The 19,191-nt window shown below is 39.6% G+C and overlaps 2 protein-coding genes across 3 annotated transcripts; both read right to left on the bottom strand.

Annotated features, from left to right (window-relative positions):
- Window positions 1-451: 451 nt before the first annotated feature.
- Window positions 452-3,200, bottom strand: LOC122413459 (uncharacterized). Its single transcript, XM_043423816.1, has 2 exons — window positions 2,303-3,200; window positions 452-1,266 (listed from the first exon to the last, which is right to left on the bottom strand). Exons 1-2 carry the CDS (start codon window positions 2,634-2,636, stop codon window positions 929-931), a joined length of 672 nt encoding a protein of 223 aa, XP_043279751.1. The 5' UTR covers window positions 2,637-3,200; the 3' UTR covers window positions 452-928.
- Window positions 3,201-6,241: 3,041 nt separating this feature from the next.
- On the bottom strand, window positions 6,242-18,796 carry nSyb (neuronal Synaptobrevin). 2 transcript variants are annotated; one of them, XM_043423319.1, is made up of 6 exons: window positions 18,469-18,796; window positions 14,496-14,710; window positions 13,880-13,959; window positions 13,592-13,643; window positions 10,794-10,820; window positions 6,242-8,416 (listed from the first exon to the last, which is right to left on the bottom strand). In XM_043423319.1, coding segments are annotated over exons 1-6 (558 nt in total). In that variant the 5' UTR covers window positions 18,471-18,796; the 3' UTR covers window positions 6,242-8,234. The 2 variants fall into 2 exon arrangements, with proteins under 2 accessions (XP_043279254.1, XP_043279255.1); XM_043423320.1 differs by lacking the exon at window positions 10,794-10,820 and having other exon boundaries at window positions 18,469-18,788.
- Window positions 18,797-19,191: the final 395 nt, after the last annotated feature.

Below are 19,191 nucleotides of genomic sequence, written 5' to 3'. Positions count from 1 at the left end.
TTCCTTCGGACGTGAATAATTACAAAATTTCTGAATGCCTGATTCTTCATTTATCTGACAATCGAGATATCGATTGTAGGAAAAAAACAAACGTCCACGTTGATTTTTTGGAACAACTTTTATTATGAAAAAGCATAAATAGTTGATTGCACCTTTCATTTTCATGACAATTGTCGTATTTGATACCCGCTAATCTTAAAATCGATTAAATTGGCTAGAATATTGATACGTCGTGGTTGGATGCGAAGATACAATTATTTCAACAATTTTACATTTTTCATAAAATCTTCTCGCTCGCCTCGATAATTAAAGACCCTGTAAATTAGTTTACTTAACTAATTTATGACGTTTCAAAATTTCCAAGTCGGCAGAGAGGAAAAAACAGAATGTCGCTGTGGCGATAGTAAAGCAGCTGTGCGAAGCTCGACAAATTTTTTTCCTTTTTATATTATATTTTGACGGAGAAAAAAATGAAGCGTTTGCAGGTACGAGTGTAAAATTGACTTTGGCTTAACGGAATTTTAATCGGGGCGTTTTAAACGAGACCATTGAATACTGTGCTCGTATGACACTCGTTGAATCTTAATACATTATTTTTATATACAGTTAGACGAGCATAGCAAATGTTATTTGTAACGATCGATTGAAGAAAATGAGACTGGATTCGAAAAATCATTGATCAACGATTAGCTCCATTTGAAAAAATAAATAATAAATTACCAATAAAACGAATTTCGATCGATACAATTGATGTCGTTTTTTTCGACTAATAAATAAAATTCGTTCGTTCAAATAAACGATCACTCTGTTCATTAAACTTTCGTCAAAAGAATTCACCGGAGAGAAAGTGATTTTGAAGGAGCAATAAATAATCTCATAAACGAGACAGTAACGAATTGAATGATCATAATTAAAGGAGCGATTGAATTCATTTATGAGCGTTATAAGCTAATTCCTGAGCAGGATTCTCGAGATCCGATCGACCCCAGTAACCGCCATGATCGTCTTCATGATCGTAATGATGCTGATGCTGAGCGTGCTCGTAATACACGACTTTCGAAGGATGATGGTCTTTCTTGATGTCGATCCAAAATCGTGCTACATTTACGACCAAACTGAGGATAGCCAGAGCGAAGAATTTCAGTTGGAAGTGCGTGGAAATGAGCTGAAGGAGCAGACCGATTTTCGCTTTTATCAGCATCACGAAAGACAACAGTTTTGCCAACATTTTCTTCTTCTTTTTTCCAAACTTCTTTCGTGGTTGACCTTGAACAAAAATCGATGAGGAACACGTCAGTGATATTTCTTAAATTCCGGGCATTCTTTCCTTACAATGCCTTTTTCTTAAGCATCACAATCATATACTTGAAGGAACAAATGAAATGAAGTGGCGAATTCGTTCACGTGTAAACACAATTACGAGACTTTCCCACAGCCCGAGTTTTCTCGAAAGGAAATGCAACTCATGAAAGATAATGAATTATTAAATCGCTACTCTGTTTCTATTTATTTCCATATACGACGGTCTATTTTCTCGTATCGAACTGTCAATTATGTCGAATCCTCCGTTAACCTAATAATCGTTAAAGAAATGAAAAAAAAACGTTATAAAATGAATCGACCATTTGGCGAGTGATCCGAGCGTTTTGCAGTATGGAAAATGAATAAATTTATTTTATTTGCAAGTTTAAAGATGGGAATTGAGCACAAAGTATGGTTGAGTCATTAATTAAAATGTTGAGGAGAGCGATACAGTGGCGAATGTCACGGAGGATAAATTCGGGTGAGTTGACCCAGAAACTTTGAAACGCGGCTATTTATCCGTTTTTGCTCATCCTTCCATGCGATTTCTTCCTCCTCTCCTTATGGATTATTTCCCACCTCTTTCTCCTTTAACCCCTTTTCCTTCGGCTCAGTTTCAAGCCACAAACGCATGTCCGTTAACGCGCCAATGCTAAACCGGCTCTTACAAACCAAACCGGAAAATCATAAAGTCATTTAAAACGGACGCGAGCTCACCACACTCGTAGAAAATAATAATGGCTCATCGCTAATACCAAGTGCACTCCCAACCATCGATCCCCTCGTTTCCTTGACCCAAACTATTTAAATCCGTCAAAGCTATACAGTTCCATTCAAATAATATTTTTACGAATCTCTCGGCATTCTCGGCACGAAACTTTTGAGGCGTTTGTGACAAATCAAATTTTTCCGTCAATCCCAAATTCCTTTCAACTTCAGCGACTGTTACTAGTTTCTGAGTCTACCTTAAAATTGTCTCGAAATGGAAGAATTTACTTACGAAGCGAACTGCGGCCCTCTTCCTTGTCTTCTTCCTCGTCGTCGAGTTCGGTAGTAGATTCGTCGGTCTCTCCAAGGAGTGACCTGGTGCCATCGACGAGGATTGCTCCAGCATCTTCGAAAACTCGACTGAATGGAACGGGGTCTGACCTCCCTGTGATTCGTTGTTCGATCGCGTCTAATTGTGTGTCGGCACGATTTTTCGCGCACGTGAGGCTCTCGGACTCGAAGAAACAGTCGAGGATTCCGCGTTCTTGATTGTCCGTTGTGTTCGGGGCGGAAGAGGCGAGCACGAAAAGTCCAAAAATCAAGGCACAGAGCGCTAACTTCGTCATGGCTGGTTATTTTTTTCCAAGCGTAATTCGTCGAAGATAACTCGCTCGACAGAAGCAACGAACGTCAAGGAACTAAAAAGAGTCTTTAAAAAATGGAATAAAACAAATAATTATAAACGATGAGCGATTAAATCGAATTCATGACACGAGACACTCCACGATACAGAACATTTTCTTTCCATGTCCTTCTTATTTATCTTCCGTGATGTGTCTCACCACCAACTCGTGACGATCGAGCCAACTTGGGGCCTGATACGTCACCCCCACTATCCCGTTTATCCCTTGCCCCTTCCGCCAATAAACACGTGCGAGTTTTTGACACGCTTTTCCCCTTCTCCCTGCGAGTGCCAATAAAAGTAGCCCTCCTTCATGGTACGAGAGGCTCACCACGATGGGCCCAATAAAGCGGTTTTCCGGTGATGAGAGCAGAAAGTCTTTCGAGCCGTTTCCAAATAGCAGGCATTCTATCAACGACCAATATTTTCCTGGGGTCAATGCCATTCGAGGATCGCTCGGCTTCGTTTCCGTTGTGAGACTTTTCCAATTTCTCGTTTTTGATCTTATCTTGAATTTAAATGAATTTTCGATCATCCGAAAAGAGAAGCTGCGAGTCGAAAGCCGGCTCGAAAAAATCCGGTATTTTAATAAAGTTAAACTTTTCGAAGTAGGGCCCAAAAGTAGGGTCATGCGGAGCAGGCATGAAACTGGCGTTCGAGCGATTCCGCTGTCATCTCGTTTTATTAATGTCACCGCGTTCCGAGATCCTAATGTTTCACGCTTTTCCTCGTTCCGGGCCTTAGGGTCGGTGCTTCAATCGCAGTATCGTTTCTTTACGGGATTTAATAGCCTCGCTCGAAATGAAATTCCGACAGTTCGGGATGGTATTCGAATTGAATTTATAACGAGGCTTTATCTCTCGGCGCTTCAACGCACACGCGCGTACATCGAAGCCCCGGGGAAGCCTCGTCGCGTGGGACTCACTCACACCTCAGCCTCATGCTAATAATAACCTAAATCTAAAAAATACGCAAATCAGACGGACACTTGGACGAAACCTTTCGATGTGGAGAATCGAGTTTCACTCCGGAAATGCCTCAAGGCCAAACCGCTGCAAGGCCCACACAAGCCTTCCGTAAAGTCTCGGGTAACGCTGAAAATTTACCGTTTTTTATCTGCCCACTAGCGATCGAACTGGACAAACGACAATACTTAGAAATCCCCACTGTCCCCGGTGTATGCCAGCGCCTAGAAACGCGTGGTCCAATTATTCTTTGGGCCCGAAATGAAAACGCGTCGAAAAAAGATGCTCGCATGAAATTTCGACTGCTCGAGTCCTTAATCACAGCAGTTTTTAGCGTCGAAGGAACTGCTTCAACGGACGAGTCTCTTATAGTTACCGAGATAGATAGTCGTCGTCAGGTACAAATAGCCTGGTAATTGGACATGTCACAACGTCTGGTCCAGAGCCCCGCGGCCTCTGCTCCATAATCGTTATTTTTGGTACGAAATAAGCTTCGAGAGTAATGACACTTGACCGGGCGAGTGTATTCACAAAAAGAGCAAACGTTTCGTCTCTTTTTTACGACGAGAATTCGTAGCATCTGGTCCATGGGAAGTGACGCTGGGAGAGTGAAATCACGTTACACTTATTTTTCTCTGCCCGTGTACCGGCGCTGCGTCCAGGGAAAATAATGTAAAAAGCGTCTGAAAAGTCATTAAATTGTGACGACGAGCGAAGATTAATGCTTCGTTGCAGTCCCGAGCCAAATGGAGGATAGCATTTTCTCCGCGTGGCCAAATGACGCTTGTGCCCAATGAAACACTTTTGTATTCTTTCTTTATTTCGGACTCGTACATGCGAGGCAATAATACACTGGGTTTTCTTCAAATAAATACTCCTTCGCCAAGTTTCGAATGATATTGCTGTTCGCATACAACGAGGAGACAACAAAAAGACGCAAATCATTTTTCATGCGACCAGAGTCTCCATTAATTTTCTCTTCGTTTAAAGATTCTCTAATTTCCTTGAATTCTGAGACCAAAGCAAGTGCAGGCGGAGGCTCGATCCTCGCGAGAGAGTTCATCGCTCCGCTCATTTCGACTCGAATTTTCAATCTTTCCATCATTCGTCGATTACATTATTCAATTATTCGATAAAAATTTATCGAACAGTAGCGCTCGCGTGGCGGCGTTGCATTTGGCCAGCCGATGCGGGATTCACTTCCAGCTCGATACCATTTGTATTCCAAGTACGTCGTCCGAAGCGCACATCCGCGAGTGTGCCCGATACAGAGGTTTGGGTTTGTGGAACGTACGCCTGCCGAATATTACGATCGTTGAGAAAATCGTAAATAACAATGAAGAGACAGAGAAAAGAGACGTCATCGGAGACAGGTCTGACAACGGACGTTGAGACAGTTTTTCGGCCTCTTGAAAAAATTGTATCACGTTGAACGAGGACAAAACAAGGGCAGGGAATCGTACGAGGTTAATTACAAATGTTCAGAGCCGGTTCAATCTTCAAGAATTCTCTCATGATCGAAAAATTTGGGTATTCTCGTTATAGAAAAGAAAGCCAAATAAAAAGGAGAATGTTAGTTCGATGGGATCGTTTCGTTCAACTTCATTAGAGTCCTCTTTCGTCAATATGCTAATTGGATAAATGACTTTGTAGGAACGTGTGAAAACTCTTGCGAGGACGGCGATCAATGTCGCAAAGAAGTAACGACTCCGCTATTCGGGAGCCGAATGTACGCGGAAGGAAAATAGAGCTTGACCAGCAGTTAACTGTGAAACGAGGAAACTACGTTCTCGACAATTAAGCCAAGAAGAGCTCATTTTTTCGATGAATAATCAATAATCGCTGCGTCGAATGAATTTCTTCCAAGATTTGCATTTCGGTGAAAAGCTTGATCGTATTTTTCGTCGATTTTCAGATATTTTTTGTTACGAAAAAAGTGGATGTTTGTAGTAGAAATACTTTCGGTACATAGTAGTGAGACGAAAAATGAAAGTCGATGCTTGAAAAACGGCGAGGATTCCGTGCCGGATGCTGGAGATTTCGTTTTCGATGTGCGCTTTAATGAGAGAGAAAATTGGCGAAGCTGATGACGAAGGGAGGCAGGCAGGCAGGCAGGCAAGGAAGAAGGAAAGAAAAGGAAATGACGAGGAGCAGCGAATGTGCGCGGATTATTCCCCTCTCCTTTTTCAACTCTCTCACAATATCTGGACCGAAATGCCGTTAGCTCGTTTGCGAAGTAGCACACAGGAAAATATCTCTTCGATGTGTATGAGCGAGCGCCACAATGAAAGCCATCGCACCGATGAGCTGCTCGTCGTCCGACAATCTAATTACAGAATTCATTATTTCGAGTTAATTTTATCGATCGCATTAATTACGTCCAATCATTCGATTATTCGTTTCAATTATTTCGTTGTTTCATCTTGAATATTTCGAGCTACGTGTCATTTGGACTATTGAATCGATCAGCTAACGCGTCTTGACAATAATGGTTAAATTACATTTGTTATTTACAATTATTCCATCACTCGTGATTTTCAATTGATTTCATCGATCATTATCCCAAACAATAATATCAGGAGCCTTCGTTCCATAACTTTATTCTCATGTCTCTAATATACATTAAATATCTAGTATAGTAATATACATGAATAATATATAAGACGCCTATTTGTTGTTGTTGTTGTCTTTAAATAACGTATTACGATCTTTGAAGTAAAACGTTTCCCATTGTTTCGTCTTAATGGTTTTTTTTTCAAGTAGGATAAAACGAAAAAATTCATTAAAAATAAGTGTTTGAAACGTGATTTTTCTTTCTCTATCAATCTCAGCCTAAGATATAATATTATATACATTCATATATATATGTATGTGTAGATATATATATATAAATCGTATAGATATATATCATCGTTTTCAAGTATGTATTTTCATTAAAAGCAACCAACGACGGTTTAGCGTACGCTCGGGAACGGAAACGAAGAAAATTTTTCGATCTTTCTCAGGAATAATTAATCGTTTCGATGGATGAAATGATTTTGTTATCATTGACGAAGATTCATTGAGAAATATTGAAGAATCCGATCAGCGTTCACGGATGCCTCATTTATTTTTGTTCTCGTATCTCTTTATCGTGTGTTCATTTTGTTGCTTCGTTTGCAGTTGAGAGCCATCGTAATCACGGTTTTTGAGACGATTAATTATTTAGTTTGACAATGACAATGATAAATCGTACATCGAAGCATCTTTGTAGGCCTACCACGTTGACGTCATTGTTTATATAGTCAATGTTTAAATTAACAGCTTTCTCTCTCTTTCATTCTTTGTCCGCGCTAATAATCAATGGAATGAGATAAAATAATAGTAATAGCATTGACGGACAAAAGTCGGTATAAGTACAGGTTCATTTTATCTTGAATTGCTCGTTATTCGTGGTGTGTGTGTGTGTCTGTGAATCGAGTGTTTTGTGGAAAATTGGGAAACGATCACCTTTATATTTTCGGAAGTGTTTCCCACTTTGTTCCTCCTCTTCTAGTCGTTCTGTTAATTTCTCTTCTATAAATAATATGAACGAGAACGTTTGTGAAAAATCATATTTCAACATAAAACTGAAGAGAAAGGACAATTGGTTCAAATGTTTCGGCAAACATACCGGTGTTGAACCGATCGAAAAAAAGTGTTTGAAGAGTGATTTGAAAATTCATAATTAGAATTGAAATTGCTCGCAATTACATTTACAGTTAAGTGATGTCAACACTATTGAAAATTTTCACACAAAATTTGACCTTTTGTTTTATCGGTGTTTGTTTAATTCATTAATTTCTCTCTGAATTCAGCATTCGATTTGTTTTACGTGTGTAATGTTCAATAACATACGTTTTTCTTTATTATTCCTTCTCTTTTCTTGTTTATAGTACTCCTACATTGACGTTTCGTAATATCGTAATAGTATTTACATATACATGTGTATATACGCGGATTAAACACACACGTATAAATTGTGTATATCAAGCGATCGTAAGAAGCGATCGTCTTTTACGTTTGTTTTTTTTTTTTAGAGTAACCTCTCATTCCGTCATTCGATTTTTTCGTAAATTGTTTTTTATCGCGATGTCGTTTCTCGATGAATTACAGGATGAGGGTCGAATCGCGAAAGGCGATCGACTTAACCATTTGAAGAAATAATTATTCTCTTTTATTTTTGTCATATTCACATGAATGAATATAATAGTATTTTAGGAAACCCCGAAAGTTCTTTATCGACGATGAATCGAAGTTTACGTCACGCGGTGTATGTGTACGTGTGTCTGGATTGAAAAAAATAGCATTTACGTTTCCTCGTTATTATTTATGTCCCATCGGAGCATTATATTTGGTTGTTCCTTGAGTCGATTGCGTAATACGAAAGAAAGCGGCCAGTTTCTCGTCTCTGATGATGAGGGACCATTATTTGGGTTTCTTAATTAACAATAGAGTCGGAGTGACGCGAAGCAGAGTCGGAGGGCTTCAGTTGTATTTTTTCACTTTTCTGATCTCGTTTTTATCTGTTGTTGTTGGTGGTGGTTGCCGATTTTTTTTTACATGACGCTGCGAATTCCGTTGAGAGACGAGCCGACGAAAGCCGCGGGTGCTGTTTGGGGCGCTCCTGCGGGGGGCGCGGGAGCGCCTGGCGCAGCTCCCGGCTGGACACCGGGTTGTGGTGCGTATTGATAAACCGGCGGTGCTTGCGCAACCGGTGGCGAATCCGGCATGAATTTAGCTGGAAAAAAGAAAATGTCGATCGGTCAAAAAGACACATTTCAAAGGGTTCGATTCGATTAACGATCATCAATAATCTCACAAATGTTTAAATAAAAAGGAAAGAGATGAGAGGGACACAAAATACGCAATCGGCCGGTCATTTTTGGGCTTTCTTTCACATACTAAATCGGCAACGTCCTAGTTGTACAAAAGAAATATTCATATTTTATATATGTAACACAGAAATACACAGTTGAGAGGAGGTAGACACTGAAATAGAAGGCAAATGAAAGGATTCAACGTGAAATCATAAACGAAAGAGGTTGGATAATTTAACAACAGAAATTCGACGTTGTACGATGTAGATTTTTGGTAGCTCAATCATATTTAACGTATATCTGTATGGAATTTAATGTTTAGCTTGTCGTTGGATTGCATTTGAACCTGGAATACATAAAAGCGAGTATCCCTTAGTCATGGATATTCTGGGAAAGATTGTTTCTTTACATCTGTTGCGGGATTGGATCGACGAAGAAGAGAGAGTTGGAGAGAGAGTTATAGTTTCGATGTATTTCAAGGTGCCTTGTAAAATGTTACGTGTCTGTCGTTGAATGTTGACAATGTGTCGTCGTTTCCTTGTCGAAAGATTACCACAATATTTTTTTTTTTTTTTTTTTTTTTAATCACCCATGAGAAAATGCCAGAAAAGTTTCATTTTCCAAAGCACGAATATCCGGAGAGAGCTGATATTCGTGGGTTTGAAAAAATGGGCGTTTTCTCGACGACAGAAAAAGGGGGTACACATTCGAAAAAAAAAAAAAAAAAATACAATAATAAAGAATGAAAAATAATGGGAAAAGGCATGCTCGAAGAAAAATATATCGTTGAGAATCATGCTTGCAGCCAACAATATAATGATAATTCATGAATATTCTTCTTACCTCTCGTTAATTCGCCTTTCTTTATTTTTAATACCGTTTGAGAAGCCTAGCGAAAAATCCTGCGCGAGTAATCCCTCGGGCTCTCTCGGCTCGCATTCGTATTTTTTATGACCTCCGATTTCCAACTTTCTCACAATGCTCGTTATAATATTATCATATTTATTTTCTCAGTGACTCTACATTTTTTAACGCTCGATCATACGCTCGCTATTGATTTTTCCGTTCAAACGTACCGGTCATATTAGTTTTTGAAGAAAAATTGCCCAGTCGAATTCACGTGTCCATACAACGTTTTCCTTTATTGTTCAATCGTCAATTATTGTTATTATCGCTATTAACATGTATGTATAACATTGGTAGATAATGTTTAAGCCTTATGACGTACCTAGATATCTTTTTTATATTCATATCTATGTTTTTAATTCATTCCCACGTCAGACCTATTCCTCGTCACTGTTTCTCCCCCTCCCCCTCACCCAGTCGATACTCGCAGCAGCCTTTTTCCTTTAATCATTTTTTCATGACTTTTCACTAGATGATGGTGATGACGTTCGCGTGGTGTTCGTAAATACATATATACATATACATATGTACCGTTCGTTTTCAATGCACATATATAGACATATATGATATAATCACGTATTCGTGAATAATGATGATAATAATAATAATATTAGTAATGGAGGTCGTAATGAAAATAATGAATTGCGATGAATTGGATAATTTAATTGAATTTTCTATCTGCTATACGAAATATGCACGATTCGTATAATCGTCGTGCATGCAACGACGAGGAACAAATAATGTTATTTACATCGGGACACGTTGATCTCTTGATTTCTCATCGTTCACGCCCATAGATTGTAGTGACGTTTGTCTGTTTCATTTGTTTTCATTGTTGTGGATACCAATGAAAGGAGATGCGGGAATTTACGAACACCCTGAACTCTTGTCCGTCAAATTGGTCATCATTTTTCACTCTCTTTCGTCTACCAATGGTTAGTCTCATTTGAAAACGATCCTCCTCTTTTCATGATTTAACCGTACGGATCGAGAGAGCCACGGAACGTTAAATTAGTAAATATTCAATTTCACTATTTCGTTAATTGAATGCACAAATGTTAATTGCAATCAATCACACGGAGTCGATTTTCAAATTTATTCTTTACTCTTTAATTATCTAATTTTCACGCTGTTTATCGTCTTCACCCATTTTTTACAATTCGGTTCTCGTCCTCTCGGCCTCCTTCCCTTTCGTCGTGGCAACTTCAAAGCCACATTCAAATTGTCAAGACGATAAACGATTTTTATTTCGTCGCCCCAATGTCTTTTCTCATACGCTCTCTCCCTCGCTCCCCCTCTCTTTCCCTCACTCGGCCCCTCCCTCTCGCTCTCTTTTTCACGACTTTTCTTCGGTTTTATGATCTTTTTCGTTTTTGTACGAAATTCACTTACGCGACTCGTCTCCGCCGGTGACGTGTGCTGAAAATAACGCAGAATTCCCAATACTTTAGTACAAACGAAAGGACGCAAAAATTTGAGAGCTCAAAATTTCATTATGAATTGCGAAAAATCGAAAACAAGTCTCGGTTCATTGTAATCGTGCACAGGGGGATGCGTTTCAATACGGAAAACAGCCCATTCTCAATCCTGTTTTCAATAAAATCGTTAGGATCGAAAACTTGTTAATGTTCAAAATAATTCAAACTTTCATGAATTCTACTCCGTCGTGCAACTTCGAAGCGCATTGATAAATTTCATAAACTATCAATTTTTATTGAAGTCGAATATAATGAAACGTTACCATATATTTCGTTGCTCAATTGTTTCGTTGGATGAAAAATTGTCAAATATCATTGACTCAAAGTGAAATTAGGAGTAGGAAAAAAAGGTTTCATTGTCAAAATATTATTTCATTTCCAAACTGATTTTTTACTAAGCAAATTATTGTTTTCATTTCTCCAAGCGTATCGATCCTGTTGCACAAGTTTTCGATAATAATCTCTCAACGCGTTCGTACCATGAGCGCATGCAACTGGGCCAGTGAATTAACCCCTACCCCCCCGCCCCACCCTTGGCTTCAAAATAGGTCAACTCAGCTGTAGTCTCGAGCAATGAAATCAACTAAATCCCTCTAGCCAATTATTTCTCATCACATTTTTTCGATCAAAACCTCCTACAATATTTATTTATCGTAACATCCTTGTAAAAAAAAAAAAAAAAAAAAAAAAAAAAAATCAACGAACCAGCTATTTATGCGGTAAACTATACAGCCATGCAATACCAAGCCAATCTCTCAAGAAGAGCGAATGAGTTTTGACACAGAGGGCGAAGAACACTGAAAAACTGGTTACGAGTCGTTCGTTTTAGAAATTTCTTGAAAATGATTATGCTTGGAAGAGATTGTTGAATGGAAGAGAATTGAAAATAGGCTATTCTCGAGCTTGATAAAAGCGTGGATTTTTTCCAGTTTTTTTATTGCTCATTCGAATAAACAATTGGAGAGATCATGCAGGCAGAGTTAAGAATGCAGAGAGTAGAAATAGTATAATAAAATTGTTGTAAAATGGAGAAAAAACCGATTGGAATACTGATTGAAAAAATTATATGATAAAGATAAACGAAAGTGAAGCTTACCGTAATTTGTAAATTGTAGTGTACTGACCAAACACACCATTTAAAAGTACAAACACAAAACGGGAGATAAAGATCTCGGAAGCCCTCATATTTGTACGAATAAGGGTGTAAACTATTGAGAAAATAAAACTGTTCGAACGGGCAACGAGAAGAGAATAATGATAACTTTGGGCTACGAGTGGATTCAGTCAGAGGAGGGCGATACCATTGCCAAGATAGACAGACACATAACAATATTGAGGTATCGAGGCGTTCGGGATTGGGGTGGTAACGAGAGGGTTGTATTTTCAATCCCAAATATCAATGATCCAGATTATATTGATTTTTCGCGAATAACTTTTAAACGAATGAACACATTCGGCATCGAATAACACCATGAAACGGTTCGAATTGTTAAAAAGTACAAAACTAAAAATCATCGTTTCGAATGGTACATGAAACAACGTAAAATATCAGTGAACCTGGAACGAATCCAAGGTCGCAAGATAAGACTCGAAGGAATGTAGATGAAATAATAAAAAATAAAAAAAAAATAAAAACAGAGAGAGAGAAAATACTGAAACATAATGATTGACTGTTGTACGAGTATTTAGCGAGAGACACTTAGGGCACAGTAGTATACACAGATTACACGTCAACAATATTAGATAGATATAGATATAGACACATCCGTTCGGGAAAGACACAATTATTTCCTACGACAGACAGCGCATATATATATTTATGTGTATGTGTATATATATATATGTAAAAATATTAAATATTATATTCTCTGTAGTTGATATTGAATATATTATATAATAAGTAGCGTAATTTATATACATACATATACACACAAACACACCCATATATATATGTATATATAAACAAATGTAGAAATAGATAATACAGTTTGTTAGTGTTGCACGCATTTGAGCTCTATGCAATTGATGTCGCGTGCGTGTTTGACTCTGCTTTTTTTTGTTTCCGTATAAAAAGGTCACTGGCAAAACGTCCGAAGGAACTTCTTTTTTACTCGTGACAGCAATATAGTTTTCGGTTGTACTTTGGTGTTGTATTTTTTGATTTACGTTTAATGAACTACCTGGCTAACTCACACAAAAAATTTCTTCCACGATCAATCAGCGCGCCTACATGACGTTCGCTAGACGAAAAAAAGAGAAAGACAAATATTCATTAGGGCGAATTTGATCTGGTCCCTTCTTTTTGCTACATCTTGTGTCTCCTTTATTCTTCCCTCTCGTTTTTCTCCTCTGTCGTGTGACGTTCTTTTACTTCGTAGCGAATTATCGATAAAATTTTTATATAGCACGTTACGGAACACAGTCTCAGGGGAAAGAGGAACGAATACTGTGTTTGAAGCTATTTTTCTTTTGTTTTTGTTCCTTTGCAATGAAGCTCGAATTCGTTGGCGGATAGTACAGCGAAGTATACACATATGCTTAGCTTTTGGACACTCAACATTTACAGGGCACAGTGTAGCAGCGCTGTTAGGTTTTATTTTTTCACTTTTGTCGTATTTTTCAATATTTTGTCCCATCGGAACTTTCTCGATTATTTAGCTGTCGAGTTAATTATCAGTGTAACTTATATCGAGACACAAGTTTTTTACTCACCGACAATGATGGCCAGTATGATGAGCCCAATTACTCCCATTATTATCATCATCTGCGAAATGAATTGAGAGAAAAAAAAGTGTTAATTCTGGGGTACGTATTTTCTGAAGGAAAATCGAATGCGACCGGATGAATTAGTTGTGCCGGAAAAAAACGAGTGGAAGAGCCATCGATGAGTCGATAAAAGATTTTATGACACACGTCGAAGTTCGGAGATCGATCATTGCTCTGTGGAATTCAACAGTTTTGTTCTTGCGTGCATATAAAAGTATGAAAAAATCTATTCACCTTCAAATTTTGTAGCCAGAACTTTCTCTTTAGCTTGCCTGCCTGCTGCTCGAATTGCGATGCTCCCTGCTGAAGTGCATCTGGAAATGGAATTGAACCGGTCAATCATAGTTGGAATTTAATTACTTATCATTGCAGACAAGCATTTTTATTTTCTATACTGATTTCGAAGCGAGCACAATTTTTTTTCAGTCACAATTCAATCATGCCCTTTCGATCGATCGCCGCACTGGAGATGATGCAATCAAAGTGGCTCGAGTACTGTTCCAGTCGCTGGAAATAGGCGATCGAGATATACGAGCAAATTTCAAGAATTCTGTTCGCTTGACGACACTCGTCACTGGGGAGAATTTATTTTGGGATCTTGTCACGAGGCTGCTCGGAAAATTAGCCCAATTTTTTTTGCTCGCGTCATGTTACAGCAGCAAGCATTAAACTTGTTTCGATTTTCCATTCATTCTCGAACACGTTTACTGTTATTATATTTTTTGTTTTTACTTCGCAAAACGATGCGATTTTTTCTTCTAAAATTCTGATCATTCGGTCGAGATTTTAAAAATCATTTCCGTGTTCGAATCTATGATAAAACGGTCAACTAGCAAATACAATAATTTACCAGCTCGATCGTCGAGTTCGGAGAGTTTTTGATCGCGCTCGAGGACCTTCTCGACATTCGTTTTCATGATGTCGACGACTTCGTCGACTTGGGCCTGTGTCTGTTGCAGTCGTTTCTGGGACGCAATTTGTTGGGGTGTCCTCGGACCCCCGACGATTCCTTCCCCATTAGCCCCTGCACCAGCAGCATCCGGTGCGAGACCGCCCTCGGTGGCCCTTTGTTAAAACATAACAATGAAAATCAATATATAAAGAACGAAATATTGTGAAAATTTGATTTAAAAAAACCGATTCACATTTAACATTGGAAAAACAGGTTCGTATATAGTCTCAAAGAATTTTTCCGAAAGTTTGATGAACTATTTTGAATGAGGATTCGACAAATGAAAACTGAAAACTCTCCAAAAAAAATAGTTTTTGCTTATTCATCACGCCCCAATGAATTTGATCTCAGACTTACGCGCATGCGTCCTACGCATGCATAATTTTCCACTTGATCGCATTTTTTTAATTAATGTCAGGTGGAAGATAGATTTTCCTAGGATTAAATATGAAATGTCAGCCGGGGGTAGCTTCCACGCCCACGCAAGAGTAAAATAACATCTTGGGAATCGAAGGAGTGTACAAAGAGATACAGAGACAAATAGATGAGCTGCTATGTTTTATCTGGCTGAACGCCCCCAGGTTCTCGCTAAACTTTGTATATAATACGTCAGCTCATGGGGGTGGTAGCACGAGGATGGGGATTCGCAGAGAGAGAGAGAGTTATGGTGCAGGCGAAAGGCCAAAGTTCGTGGCCGGGTCGCTTCTCTTATTCATCATAACAACAACAACAATTCAATATTTCATTCTATATTTTATGTATTTCACTGAAAAACCGGTATAAATTCCGCGAAACATTGAATGGAAGATTCGCCTTCGATTTACGCAAACGGAGTTGCTTTTTTCCATTGTTTTTTGTTCCGCCCCCCTCTTTTTATTTGAATAACAATGCGTATGACAGACGCACGTGGATTCCCCGGGACATGGCCTCCATGCGAAGATACACGCGCGCTTGAACCCGGGAAGAAGAATAACCGTGGAAGCACCCCTCTCACCGCCACCTCCCCGTTATTCCACCCTTAAAATCCCATTAACTCGAGCATCCCTCCGGTTCATCCGCCTTCTTCGACGGCACATTCATTCATAAATTCCTGCCGGATGAGATTCCTCAATTTTATACTATAGTAATTTTTGTGTTTTCTTACTTTTTCGCGTCTCGTTGTATTTATGAAAGCCCTCTCAAAGAATGCAATTTCACGGAAGAATAAGCGGGGTGGAAACATTTTTTTTACACGAGACTGCCGGGCTGGCGAGTTACGTTGACGAAGAAATATTCGAGAAATTTAATATAAACCGTTGGTCAAAGAAATAACATTTGAATTCTCTTTGAAATTCGACCGAATTGCTTTTCTTTCTTTCATTCCTCAGACCCCGCCCTCTGTTTTCACCCATTAAGGCCAGATACCTTTTATCATAAACCGGGATCATTGAGTCGAGCCGGAATCAAGGATCACTTCTTCCTGAGAATAAGGAAAAGGTCACGGAAAGGTGGGGGGGAGGAGAAAGGGGGGGGGGGGGGAGAAAAATGTATTATTTATGGGGGGTCCCCGTATAGAGCATCGAAACTTAACAGTTAAAGGTCAACCGAGCTCGCGATAGGGGAAAAAATAATACAAGATCAATAGTAATACGATTGTACAAATGCATTCGGAGCCCACGACGATTCTCCTGAAGAATGTTCCAAGAAAATTTAAGAATTTCACGATGAAAACACCAATATTTGCAATTTCTTGGTTATTTCATGGAAATTCGATCCTTTGTCGAGGTAAAGCAGGAAAATTGAGCTCATAAAAGCAAACATCGAATGATTCTCGGCCAAGATAATAGAAACGTCACGACAAAAGGTTGTTAAGGTTTGAAAATGACGTGAGAGATTTAAGAAGATTTTCCACGTCAGAGGTGGAAAACCGCATTATCGGGAGTGAAATAACATTAAAGTATTGCGAAGGGGGGTGAGAATGCGTCGAGCTGGACCTGAAATTACGCAATGAAAACAGTTACATAATCCGAGCTCGGTGGATAATGCATCTCGACTAATATTACGATATAAAAATAAACAAGAAAAATAGGGTATAACGCGGGAAAGGCGAGGCTGAGGATAGAATTTTATTTGCACGGAAAATTTGCGATCGAATGGAAGCGCGGGGGCGTTTAATTCCACGGTTATTGGCACCTGAGCACAATAATAATACGCAACTACGATGACGGTCTTTGCGATCGATCATATAAATATCTTCCGCGAGTTGGCAACGAGTAGCAAAACAGACGTTGCAATTTCTTTATTTTCCAAATTTCTTCTTTCTCGTCCCCTTGAATTTCGAGCCTCGGTAGAGAACGAAACCATCGAAAAACAAGCTTTTTCGAGAGAACAAGTTCGAAGTGAGAAAAACACTGAAAATAACATTTTCTTGAAAGAAAAAAAAAAGAAGAAAAAAAAAAAAAAATTCAATTAACGGCGATAAAAAGTTGAAATTCGCAAGCGACTTTGGACACGCTCCGCATAAAATAGCGCAGAGGAAAGAAGTTAGCGCGAAAAGTGTAAGCAGAAAGAGCAAATAGTCGGAAAATGCAGCGGCAGGATAGCTGCGTTTTATTGGAAATTGTCGGGGCGATAGGAAACCGGTGGCGGAGGACAAAATGGGGCGGGGGTGAGGAGCCGAGGGGTTGGGGATAGTGTACTGTCAGTATGCATGTCCGTGAGAATCGATTGACGACAAAGGTCTCGGAAATTGCGTCTTAAAATGTTTCTTGGCCCGCAATCGAAACTCGGCTTTCGTTCTAATCGAAATATTCCATGAATCTTATTCCTTAGAACAAATTCGAAGAGCACCTCAATCCTTAAAATAATGAGAATAAATAAGGAGGAACGTCGGCACCGGACGGGTGGCAACGTTCGAACATTGCATTCACCAGCAACGGAGACTCGACGATTGTCGTTGTTATTGTGACCATATCGCGCGTTGCGACCTACTCGAAAAATCAAAAAGGCTCGAAAAGCCACTCGCTCCATTCACAATTTCTTTAACACTACCCTTTCTATTTCTGTTTCTACAACGTTTCGGTTACTCATCCCGGTGCCTAACTTGTGCCTTTTCTCTTCCTTTTTTTCTATCGATTTACCCCCATTCACGTTCTATCGGACACGTACAATCAGAACGCACGAGCCGTTCGTTACACGAAGAATGAAAACTATCGACGAACATTTAACACGTTGATTCCTCCATCGATCTCCGACTGCATATACTTTCGTGTGACGAATTTATTCTTTTTAGGAAGAATCCTATGAGCGTGTGCTCGTTTCGATGATTCGCTCCTACTCGCATTTCTGTATCGTGACATTGCGCTGATTTTTATATTCGACGTGCCACAGCAGCTTAATAGAGGCAAAAGAGCGAGCGAGATAGAGACGATTCATCGATTCGCGAAACGAGAAATGGTGTCGTGCGAGTCGACTCTCTTTCTCCCTCGCCCCCCTCTCCCTCTTTTTCTTCTTTCTTATATTCTGTAGTGTTGCATTCGAAAAAATGTAACATCGAGGGAAACGAATAAAAATTCATGTTTACGCGGAATATTCACTTTCTGCTGCGAGTCAGCGATAAAGAAATGGATTTTGGGCTTGGGAAAGAAGCGAGTGAGGTTGGGGGTGGTCCGCCAAAGAGCCCGTTGACTGTTCCTCGATGGAGGTGAATTGAGCGGAAGATTCGGACACATTGAGAGTCAACGGTAAATGGGGCGAATGTGAAAGGTTTTCGAGATTCGGAGGATGAAAATGAAAAAGTGGATGGAACGGCTTCTTTTTACACTTTTGCGAAGGGCGATGCGAGGGGCGAGTTTGATTTTATAAAACGATTATAATTTCACTCGGTACTTACATGTTCGTCGCAATTGGTTTTCCTGCAGAAAGTAGTTAGCACCGAAAAACGTCAGACGCGCCCTTGTTTCTTCGGGTTATAATCACTAATTTGCTTTATACCGTCAGAAAGTGGTTTTATTTAGTTTGTAGAAAAAAAAACAAACAAATAATTTGATTCGTTCTCTCGAGTCTCGTAGAAATGATATTTCGGGGTGAGTTCGAGAGGATCGGACTACTACTGATCGCGCCGCTGCCCGCTGCTCACTCGGGTGGTCTATTCGCGCACGGGGGTATTGATAAATTTTCGAGGTACGATGTCGAGTCCGAGAGGGAGGAGGCGCAAGTGTGCAAGAGCGAGAGTGTCAAAAGGGCGGAACTTTCTGTCTTGTTCGCTCTCTCTCTCTCTCTTTCTTTCTCCCAAGCCGCAATAACCGTGAGCGTAGCCGACACGACGACAACAAGCAGAATTATGAAATCGATCTATCGCGAGTTGCCACTTTCGATAGCTCGCTCGACCAATCCCCATCGCCAGAATTCCCGCGTTTTTACCGCTCATTTGCCATTGCGAATCAGACAGCTACAATTTCCCGCGTTATTTCAAATTCTGACGGTTTTTTCGACGAACCAAATGTTCTCTTAAAATTTAACGGTTCAAGATATTTTTATGATTTTAATATTGTATCAAGAGACTCGGTAGAGTCTCGGGACAAGTTGAGTCAACAATCGAAAACCGTAGATCGCA

Source organism: Venturia canescens, chromosome 7 (assembly GCF_019457755.1).
Source record: "Venturia canescens isolate UGA chromosome 7, ASM1945775v1, whole genome shotgun sequence".
In the NCBI taxonomy this organism is placed as follows: Eukaryota; Metazoa; Arthropoda; class Insecta; order Hymenoptera; family Ichneumonidae; genus Venturia; species Venturia canescens.
The sequence above is the reverse complement of the archived record's forward strand: the minus strand, read 5'-3'. Positions and strand labels throughout refer to the sequence as shown.